Here is a 12,041-nt window from a genome sequence, read left to right as displayed (position 1 = left end):
ATCATAATTTATCTTTTGAAATGGACACTTTTTAAACATATATTGTGAAGTCGTCGCCGCTGTTTTTTTTTTTTTACTGGTCGAAAATAAAATTCATAAACATTATATAGATTCACCCGGCCACAACATTAGGTCCACCTGCACCATTGGTAACCGAGTCAGACTGTGCATTAAAAAAAAAAAAAAATATATATATATTAGAGATGTCCGATAATGGCTTTTTGCCGATATCCGATATTCCGATATTGTCCAACTCTTTAATTACCGATACCGATATCAACCGATACTGATGTATACAGTCGTGGAATTAAAACATTATTATGCCTAATTTGGACAACCAGGTATGGTGAAGATAAGGTCCTTTTTTTAAATATTAATAAAATAAGATAAATAAATTAAAAACATTTTCTTGAATAAAAAAAGAAAGTAAAACAATATAAAAACAGTTACATAGAAACTAGTAATTAATGAAAATGAGTAAAATTAACTGTTAAAGGTTAGTACTATTAGTGTGTGTGTGTATGTGTGTGTGTATATATATGTATATGTATATATAAATATATATATATATATATATAAAAAAAAGGAATGTCCAAAAAGGGCTTTTTGCCAATATTGTCCTACTCTTTAATTACCGATACTGATATATACAGTCGTGGAATTAACACATTATTATGCCTAATTTGGACACCCAGGTATGGTGAAGATAAGGTGCTTTTTTAAAATATTAATAAAATAAGATAAATAAATTAGAAATATTTTCTTCAATAAAAAAAGAAAGTAAAACAATATAAAAACAGTTACATAGAAACTAGTAATTAATGAAAATTAGCAAAATTAACTGTTGAAGGTTAGTACTATTAGTGGACCAGCAGCACGCACAATCATGTGTGCTTACGGACTGTATCCCTTGCAGACTGTATTGATATATATTGATATATAATGTAGGAACCGGAATATTAATAACAGAAAGAAACAACCCTTTTGTGTGAATGAGTGTAAATGGAAGGGGTGGAGGTTTTTTGGGTTGGTGCACTAATTGTAAGTGTATCTTGTGTTTTTTATGTTGATTTAATTTAAAAAAAACAACAACAAAAAACGATACCGATAATAAAAAAAAAACGATACCGATAATTTCCGATATTACATTTTAATGCATTTATCGGCCGATAATATCGGCAGGCCGATATTATCGGACATCTCTACTAATCATAGATTGTTGTTTTTTTGTTATTAGATCCGAGTATTTTTTTTGTTTTTTTATTTTGCTATTGCCCTTTTCCTCCCTCTGGAGTGAATTTTCCGTTTATTGTTTTATGCCCTGTGCTACGTGTGTTTTTGTACTCTAGTGCAGTGGTTCTCAAATGGGGGTACGCGAAGGTATGCCAAGGGGTACGTGAGATTTTTTTTATAACAATTCTAAAAATAGCAACAATTCAAAAATCCTTTATAAATATATTTATTGAATAATACTTCAACAAAATATGAATGTAAGTTCATAAACTCAGTGAAGCACAAGCTCAGGTTTCTCACTAAAATGTCTGTCAAAAAGAACTGTGAAAAGAAATGCAACAATGCAATATTCAGTGTTGACAGCTAGATTTTTTGTGGACATGATCCATAAATATTGATGTTAAAGATTTCTTTTTTTGTGAAGAAATGTTTAGAATTAAGTTCATGAATCCAGATGGATCTCTATTACAATCCCCAAAGAGGGCACTTTAAGTTGATGATTACTTCTATGTGTAGAAATCTTTCTTTATAATTGAATCATTGGTTTATTTTTCAGCAAGTTTTTAGTTATTTTTATATCTTTTTTTCCAAATAGTTCAAGAAAGACCACTACAAATGAGCAATATTTTGCACTGTTATACAATTTAATAAATCAGAAACTGATGACATAGTGCTGTATTTTACTTCTTTATCTCTTTTTTTCAACCAAAAATGCTTTGCTCTGATTAGGGGGTACTTGAATTAAAAAAAATGTTCACAGGGGGTACATCACTGAAAAAAGGTTGAGAACCACTGCTCTAGTGTATCAAGTATAGAGTTTGTAGCCATTTTGTTTAAATCACTCTGTCTAAAGCAGTGGTTCTTAACCTGGGTTCGATGGAACCCTAGGGGTTCGGTGAGTCGGCCTCAGGGGTTCGGCGGAGGTCAAGACACACCCGACTCATCGTGTAAATAAATACTTCTCCCTATCGACGTATTACGGATACGGCAACAGCTGACTGGTTTGCAGGTGTGTAATTTGTTGTGAGTTTATGCACTGTGTTGGTTTTGTTCTTTGAACAAGGTGATGTTCATGCACGCTTCATTTTGTGCACCAGTAAAAAAATCATGGTAACACTTTAGTATGGGGAACATATTCACCATTAATTAGTTGCTTATTAACATGCAAATTAGTAACATATTGGCTCTTAACTAGTCAGTATTAAGTACTTATTAATGCCTTATTCGGCATGGCTTTATTATAACCCCATACTTGCCAACTACTCCGGTTTTCCCGTAATTAGTACGGTTTTCATCAACCTATTCCGGGTTACGGTTGCAGTGATAAAAAATACGGTTTTTCATTAATTAAAAAAAATATTTTTTTTTTAAGTTTTATTCACGAAATCGCGTAACAACAATCACAATCGACACTGCTTCCCGTAACTTCCTATCGAGCCATTCCGAATGCCATGCGCGAGGCTATTTATAGCACCGCTGCCAAGCACGAGGCACCTGTTGCCATTGTTTCCAAACGAGCGAACGATCATGGAATCAGCCGGAGAAAAATCGCAAACGAGTCTTAAACCGAAAAGAAAACTGCAGTCATTCCGTGAAGAATATTCAAAAGCCTATCCGGGAATAATTATCCGTTCCAAAAAGGGTGAAAACTACGCGAATTGCACCTTGTGCAGACAAGATTTTTCGATCGGACACGGAGGAATTAGCGATGTAAAAGACCACGTTGGGACAAAAAAACACAAATCTAATGCCGTTGCTAAATTTGGATTTTAGCCACAAAAAGGTAATGACACCAATGTTATCTATTGGAATTGTTTAGTACTGTTATACTGTTAAAAGTGTTTATACTATTTATGCTTTCAAGTCCAAGTTGAAGAAATCTTGTTAAATGTAGACAGCATAACTACCAAAATACAGTATGTCCTTAATATTTTTGCAGTGCTATTTCTGTTGAAAAGTTAAAATGATTACATTAGAGATGTGATGTGCCACTTTTCAAGTGTTTGATGGCTTAAATTAATTTTCATTAATTTTTCATATTTTGAATTCTTTTGAAAGGCTTACAAAAAAACTACATTTGAATTGTGATTCCATGCTATTGACAGGACTATTAATTTTAATGAAGTTTGCTTACCATGTTTACAGTATGATAATTGTGATAGAAATGTGAATTTTAGGCACAGAATATTTTTTACAATTGAACAAGGTAGTAGATTATACAAGCTTGGACAGAAAGTTAATAATGACACCAATTTTTTTTTTATGGAATTGTTTAGTACTGTTTTACCATTTGTTTACTGTAAAAAGTGTTTATACTGTTTATACTTTCAATTAACAAATTGAAGTCTTGTGAATGGTTGACAGGATAACTGGCATTAACTGTCAAAATAATTTCAAACTATTGAAGTTAGCTTACAGAATAAACATGTCAATCAACCCATATGATTTTTGCTGTAATATTTTTGTTTTGAAAAGTCACTGTGACTGATAGAAAAGTGATGGTTTTAGCAACATTTTAACCTGTCTGAATGCAATCAATCATTTTGCGTCGGGGGGCGAACCCCCCTGAATCCCCCACCAGGACTTTGTCCTGGACCTACCGGGGCCTGCGGCCCCTGGACTTTGGCTACTAGGTTTTTCTGATTTCAAAAGTTGGCAGGTATGTAACCCTAACCCTCTTAACCCTGGCCCCAACCCTCTAACCCTAACCCTAACCAAATAACTCTAAATTAAGTCTTTGTTACTTAGAATATGTTCCCCATACTAAAGTGTTACCAAAAACATATAACCTTATCTTGAATTTGAAAAAAATCATTTAATTTTTCACTAAAGAAGGGTTCGGTGAATGCGCATATGAAACTGGTGGGGTTCGGAACCTCCAACAAGGTTAAGAACCACTAGTCTAAAGAGAGTTCCAAGAAACTGTTGAAATAAAGCCTGTGTCAATCGTCCCCCATCTGCACCCGAGTCCTCGTTCTCGCCAAGGCTTAACAGATGCATTAAACAATGTAACAAAGTTTTCCAAAATAAATCAACTCAAGGTATGGGGAAAAAAATGCCAACATGGCACTGCCATATTTATTATTGAAGTCACAAAGTGCTTTTTTTTTTTAACATGCCTTAAAACAGCAGCTTGGAATTTGGGACATGCTCTCCTTGAGAGAGCATGTGGAGGTTGCTGGGAGGGGGGTGTATATTGTAGCGTCCCGGAAGCGTTAGTACTGCAAGGGTTTCTGGGTATTTGTTCTGTTGTGTTAATGTTATGTAACGGTGCGGATGTTCTCCCGAAATGTGTTTTGTCGTTCTTGTTTGGTGTGGGTTCACAGTGTGGCGCATATTTGTAACAGTGTTAAAGTTGTTTATACGCCCACCCTCAGTGTGACCTGTACGGCTTGCATTCACTTGTGAGTGTGTGAAAAGCCGTAGATATTATGTGACTGGGCCGGCACGCAAAGGCAGTGCCTTTAAGGTTTATAGGCGCTCTACTTCTTCCTACGTCCGTGTTCACAGCGGTGTTTTAAAGAGTCATAAATTTTACTTTTTGAAACAGATATCGATCATTTTGAAACCGATAATTTCGGATATTACATTTTAAAGCATTTATCAGTCCGATATTATCGGACATCCCTAATAAAAGGTGCTTCATAAATAAAGTTTGATTGGATTTGATGAATTTAGTGCCAATATTGTGAGCATAAGAGGGGCCCTTTAATGCATCAACGTAGTATTATTGAATAATAACCATGGTGCCATCACAATCTAATGTAAATCCAATAAATTGCAATTGTTTCTAGCGGATTAGCTATCAATGTTTTCCAAGTCCAAATTAATTTGTGTCAACCTTGCTCCATAGCTCAAACCACATTTTCGTGTCTATATGTACTATGGTCACATGATAATAATACAGTACAGGGAAAACTTTTCTTTAACAAGAGAGAGAAATGCTGCCTCAGGGAAAACGTAATTTGAAACGTCTGTAGCTATGCCCGCACAATACTGACAACGTTCATCATATCAGTATGTGGAGTCAAATTATGGAAGGGCTTAAGCAAGGAACTCCAACAATGTACCGATATGAGCCAGTTTAGGAATGTGGTGTGTGCAAGGTACAGTGTCTGATATCATTTATTTAGTGGTCTTTATCATGAAGTCTGTATTTATTAGAGTTATTACAATTAGCAATAATATATATAATTTATTTATCATTTATAATTAGCAATATTATGTTAGGTTGATTGGCAACACTAAATTAGTGTGAATGTTGTCTATCTGTGTTGGCCCTGCGATGAGGTGGCGACTTGTCCAGGGTGTACCCCGCCTTCCGCCTGAATGCAGCTGAGATAGGCTCCAGCAACCCCCAAAGGGACAAGCGGTACAAAATGGATGGATGTACCATTGCACGGTGTACAAAACTTTCTGTACACACTTGTAAAGAACATAATGTCATGGCTGTCTTGAGTTTCCAATCATTTCTACAACTCTTATTTTTTTGTGATAGAGTGATTGGAGCACATACTTGTTGGTCACAAAAAACATTCATGAAGTTTGGTTCTTTTATGAATTTATTATGAAAATGTGAGCAAATCTGCTGGGTCAAAAGTATACATACAGCAATGTTAATATTTGCTTACATGTCCCTTGGCAAGTTTCACTGCAATAAGGTGCTTTTGGTAGCCATCCACAAGCTTCTGGTTAAATTTTTGACCACTCTTCTTGACAAAATTGGTGCAGTTCAGTTAAATGTGTTGGTTTTCTGACATGGACTTGTTTCTTCAGCATTGTCCAGGACTTTGGGAAGGCCATTCTAAAACCTTAATTGTAGCCATTCCTTTACCACTTTTGACGTGTGTTTGGGGTAGGGGTGTAACGGTACGTGTATTTGTATTGAACCGTTTCGGTACAGGGGTTCCGGTTCGGTTTGGAGGTGTACCGAACGAGTTCCACACGGACATATTAAGTAGCGTATCGCACGTTGTGTAAACAATGCACACCAAGGCACAACACACGGCATGCCAGCAGCTAATGGGCTACGATAGACTGACCATACATCCTCTTTTCACCGGACATGTCCCCTTTTGCGGAGCTGTCAGGGCGGAGTTTCTTAAATGCCTCAAATGTCCGGCATTTTGAGTTAGAGTTGCGTGTATTTTCAATGTACGTTCAGGGTTAAGAAGGGGTTAAAAAGTGTGCGCTCAGCAGCATTGGTGAGGGAGGGGCAGAGACAGAGAGAGAGAGAGAGTTATGATAAACGCGCATGCGTCGCCAGGCTCTGCTTTTTATCCATAGATTTATCACATTTAATTTTTTATTATCTATAGCAGGGGTGTCAAAAGTGTGCCCCGGAGGCCATTTGCGGCCCACAGCTAATGTTTTAAAGGCCCACGGCACATTCTAAAAATACTGTTAAAATAAACAAAAACATAAGTGAAATAAAAAAGCTTAAAGGTTGATTGTAATTTAGAAAAAGTTGCAATGTTGACTAATAAAACAAAGCTGTTTTTTTTCTTTCAAACTGTCATTGCTCAAAACATAATATTGAATCAAAATCAATGTTATTATGAATTATTGACCTATCCAAGGTTCCCATTACTTTACATTAAATATTCCACTAAGAAAAATATTTTTGGTGGAAGATTTTGCAAATTTGGTAAATAAATATCCAAAAAATGTATGTTTTGTTGTTTTCTTACTGTACCGAAAATGAACCGAACCGTGACCTCTAAACCGAGGTACGTACCGAACCGAAATTTCTGTGTACCGTTACACCCCTAGTTTGGGGTCATTGTCCTGTTGGAAAACCCAACTATGGCCAAAACCCAACCTCCGGGCTGATGATTTTAGGTTGTCCTGAAGAATTTGGAAGTAATCCTCCTTTTTTAGTGTCCCATTTACTCTCTGTAAAGCACCAGTTCCATTGGCAGCAAAACAGGCCCAGAGCGTAATACGACCACCACCATGCTTGACGGTAGGAATGGTGTTCCTGGGATTAAAGGCCTCACCTTTTCTCCTCCAAACACATTGCTCGGTATTGGGGCTAAACAGCTAAATTTTTGTTTCATCTGACCACAGAACTTTCCTCCAGAAGGTCTCATCTTTGTCCATGTGATGAAACAAGTCCATGTCTGCTGGCCCCACTATGGACTAGACTCTCACTATTATGTTAGATCCACTATGCACTGGACTCTCATAATATTATGCTAGATCCACTCGACGTCCATTGCATTGTCTCCCACATCTGCGGTCCTCTCCAAAGTTTCTCATTGTCCCATTGGGTTGAGTTTTTCCTTGCGCTGATGTGGGATCTGAACCGAGGACGTTGTTGTCGCTTGTGCAGCCCTTTGAGACACTTGTGATTTAGGGCTATATAAATAAACATTGATTGACTGATGTCAGAAAACCAACAAATTTAGCTGAACTGCACCAATTTAGTCAAGAGGAGTGGTCAAAAATTCAAGCAGAAGCTTGTGGATGGCATTATGTATGTAAACTTTTGACCATGACTGTATGTGTCGTTCACAAAAAAATCAGGAACATGTTAGAAAATGCCATATTTTGCAACAAAACCAGCTGAGTAATTGTAGTTACTGTAATTGCAGTTGGTCTAATTCTGCTAAATAGCAAACAATGTAAACATAATCAAAGTTAGAGGTTAATTATGGCGTGACGTTACTAATGTTCAGTGTTGCTGACCCCCGGAAGTGTCATTACATAAGCCTGCTTACAAAGGTAAAAACCTTCCATATGGCCTGGATAACTTGACCCACCGACACTGATAAGACTAATTAATCTTGCTTTATGTGCTTGGCCATGGTCCCACCCTGACTGGGGGGCTGAAATCCTGATCCAAGTGATCTCTTCTTCTCCTAATAACACTCCCAAAAAGTACATCTAAGAAGAGGAGGCAAAAAGAGCCCTAAGCTACGACAAGGACTGATCAGATCTAATTGACTTATACCTCTTTTTTTCTTGTTGTAGAACCTGCAGTTGTTGGGGGCCACCGCCATCGAGGACAAGCTCCAAGATAAGGTGCCCGAAACCATAGAGACTCTGATGAAGGCTGACATCAAGATCTGGATCCTGACCGGGGACAAGCAAGAGACTGCTATCAACATTGGTAAGGATGCCAGTGAGTTACAAAACCCAAAACCAGTGAAGTTGGCACGTTGTGAAATTCGTAAATAAAAACAGAATACAATGATTTGCAAATGCTTTTCAACTTATATTCAATTGAATAGACTGCAAAGACAAGATATTTAATGTTCAAACTGAGAAACTTGTTTTTTTTTGCAAATAATCATTAACTTAGAATTTAATGGCAGCAACACATTGCAAAAAAGTTGTCACAGGGGAATTTTTACCACTGTGTTACATGGCCTTTCCTTTTAACAACACTCAATAAACATTTGGGAACTGAGGAGACCAATTTTTGAAGCTTTTCAGGTGGAATTATTTCCGATTCTTGCTTGATGTACAGCTTAAGTTGTTCAACAGTCCGGGGTCTCCGTTGTGGTATTTTAGGCTTCATAATGCACCACACATTTTCAATGGGAGACAGGTCTGGACTACAGGCAGGCCAGTCTAGTACCCGCATTCTTTTACTATGAAGCCACGCTGTTGTAACACGTGGCTTGGCATTGTCTTGCTGAAATAAGCAGGGGCGTCAATGATGACAATGCTTGGATGGCAACATAAGTTGCTCCAAAACCTGTATGTACCTTTCAGCATTAATGACGCCTTCACAGATGTGTAAGTTACCCATGCCTTGGGCACTAATACACCCCCATACCATCACCTGCTTTTGAACTTTGCGCCTATAACAATCCGCATGGTTCTTTTCCTCTTTGTTCCGGAAGACACGACGTCCAAAGTTTCCAAAAACAATTTGAAATGTGGACTCGTCAGACCACAGAACACTTTTCCACTTTGCATCAGTTCATCTTAGATGAGCTCGGACCCAGCGAAGCTGGCGTAGTTTCTGGGTGTTGTTGATAAATGACGCTTTTCATAATAGAGTTTTAACTTGCACTTACAGATGTAGTGACAAACTGTAGTTACTGACAGTGGTTTTCTGAAGTGTTCCTGAGCCCATGTGGTGATATCCTTTACACACTGATGTCGGTTTTGGATGCAGTACCGCCCTAGGGATCAAAGGTCACAGGCATTTAATGTTGGTTTTCAGCCTTGCTGTGACTTCTTCAGATTCTCTGACCTTTTTGATGATATTACAGACCGTAGATGGTGAATTCCCTAAACTCCTTGCAATAGCTGGTTGAGAAATGTTGTTCTTAAACTGTTGGACAATTTGCTCACGCATTTGTTCACAAAGTGGTGACCCTCGCCCCATCCTCATTAGGATTTTAAGTGCGCCTTATAGTCCGTAAAATACGGTATACAAACTTAGACTTAAAGCTACACACACATAAGCTGGCGTGTTCAATTCAATTACATTTATTCAGGATAGCCCCTTGAGATGCAGCATCTCGTTTTCAAGGAGGTCCCAACACAAATACAGAAACACAAAAACATACATCACAACAAAACACAGTCACATAAACCATTGCAATCGATTGCAATACAACAACACAACATAAGAGCAACATAATACAACTTCAAAATCAGAAACAAGTACAAATTTGTTTTAAAGATTGAAAAAGAAGTAATGGGCTTTGAAGAAGTAGGGAGACTTTTCCAATCAGACTTTGAACGGGAATGACCTACGGCCTATTTTGGTAAAGTATGAAATGGATGATTCATATGTCTAAGAGAATATGGAGCTGTATACTGAAACACAATCATTATGTAAGATATCACGACGGATGGATTTTTTTTTTAATGCATTCTAAATATTAAATAAATGCGACCAAAAGTATGCTTTATGAAAGCTGTTCAATTCCGCCTATAACACCCTTAAAAAACACCTCCATTAAGGTTTTATATACATGATATAAGTATATATGTAATGACGTAACGTTTATAATACCATTTAATATTTACATATTTTGATTATTTTAAGCATAAATTTCAAAAACTCATCACGTTTGCTTTTTTCCCTTCATCACTGATTACTCACCGTAGACTTAGACTTAGACAAACTTTAATGATCCACAAGGGAAATTGTTCAACACAGTAGCTCAGTTACAATGATGGAAAGTGTAAGGATGGAAAGGACAATGCAGGTATAAATAGACTAATATAGCGATAAAAAATCGAACATATATACGAATATATACATATGTGTACAGAATAATATATATACTTCATACTTCACAAACATAATAAAACCTCACTTACTGTACAAGGTCTGCTGTAATTAGGTTGCCGACTGCTAGGATGTTCATCTATTCCCATTTAGATAAAGAATGTCTCTTAATCCTCACAAAGAATCAGGGCGGGGGGTGGGGGGACCAAGCATCTTTTCGTGTCGTTATCGCCAGTTCCAGGTTCTAAAAACCGGTCAAAGGGTCCCATACTTGTCGGATTATAATAATAATAATAGATTTTATTTGTAAAAAGCACTTTACATTGAGTAAACGACCTCAAAGTGCTACAGTGTATAAAAAAATAATATAAAAAATTATACATATAATATACATACTATGTCTGTACATTCACTGTACAGACATACACATACTGTACATATACATTCACTGTACAAACATACATATACACATACTGTACATATACATTCACTGTACAAACATACTGTACATATACATTCACTGTACAAACATGCATATACACATACATGTACATATAGATTCACTGTACAAACATACATATACACATACTGTACATATACAATACACATAATCAGGTTTCATCAAACATATATTAACGTTATTGCCCTAGGGTAAACTGGGTAACACACGGCACTGACAAAGCTTAACCTATAGTTACTATAACAATCTACAAGGTTAATATAGTTGGCTTCTCTTTCTTCCCCTCCATTTATCTGCTTTCTTTTGTATTTCAAGTTATCATTACATATATATTGTGCATCTTAACAATTGTATTGTTAATAGAGGTAATTGTTATTGTTTGTTATCAATAGTGCTATTTCTATTGGTATTTGTATTGCTCCATTTGTAGTGTAATAATGCTCATTGTCATTTCTGTATTATTTATTTCGCTAATTGCTTCTTTGCTATCACTTTTACCATCATATTTGTACATACAGTATCCTATTTGCTGATGTTGTTCTATTGTTGTTGTTGTTGTTGTTGTTGTTTTTGCTGTTGTTGTTGTCTCTTTGTCTTTTATCACCACAATTTCCCCCTCTGTCGTCCTTTTTTCTCTTTTTATCCCCTATCTCCGGCCCGGCTGCACCAAACAATAATATAAGTCCATTTTATAAAGTCAAATACAAATAAGGCAACAAGAGAAGTATCCTACACTTCTTTTTTTTTTAAAGTAAATGTGTACAGCCGATATGGGCATCTACATCAACTATATGATTTGCCTAAAAAGCTGGACAGGACAAAAAAAAAAATGTTGAAAAATGTTATCAAACAGGACCTTTAAGAAGGTTCAATACATTGAAGTCCTAATGTGAGGTGACGTGCCTCCCAAGCCGTATCGTGCCAACCAAACTGCATTCATTGTGGTTCTTACGTAAAGACTTGAAGCTCCTTTATGGCACACGTGTTAAACCTGATATTAAAATCTTTCCAAGGTTGAAAGTAAAAAGACAAGCTATGTGAGCCCCCCCTTCCTGACATGAAGTAAATAACATGCATATGTACACAAGCAGTCGTGTCGGCCTCCCCTCGGGGCCTTTTGGCCTCACAGAATGTGTTAGAAGTGCAAAT

The 12,041-nt window shown here is 36.8% G+C and overlaps 1 protein-coding gene across 6 annotated transcripts in view; it reads left to right on the top strand.

Annotated features, from left to right (window-relative positions):
- Positions 1-12,041, top strand: part of atp8a1 (ATPase phospholipid transporting 8A1) — a 342,299-nt gene that overhangs the window by 203,803 nt on the left and 126,455 nt on the right. For all 6 annotated transcript variants that reach the window (XM_072914888.1, XM_061976742.1, XM_061976744.1 and 3 more), the window contains one exon: positions 8,209-8,347. In XM_072914888.1, the coding sequence (XP_072770989.1) occupies positions 8,209-8,347 (139 nt within the window). The remainder of the gene's footprint in view (positions 1-8,208; positions 8,348-12,041) is intronic.

The sequence above is a fragment of the Nerophis lumbriciformis genome, linkage group LG16, assembly GCF_033978685.3.
Source record: "Nerophis lumbriciformis linkage group LG16, RoL_Nlum_v2.1, whole genome shotgun sequence".
NCBI classification, from domain to species: Eukaryota; Metazoa; Chordata; class Actinopteri; order Syngnathiformes; family Syngnathidae; genus Nerophis; species Nerophis lumbriciformis.
Note: the sequence above shows the minus strand (reverse complement) of the source record. Positions and strands in the feature narration are given on the sequence as shown.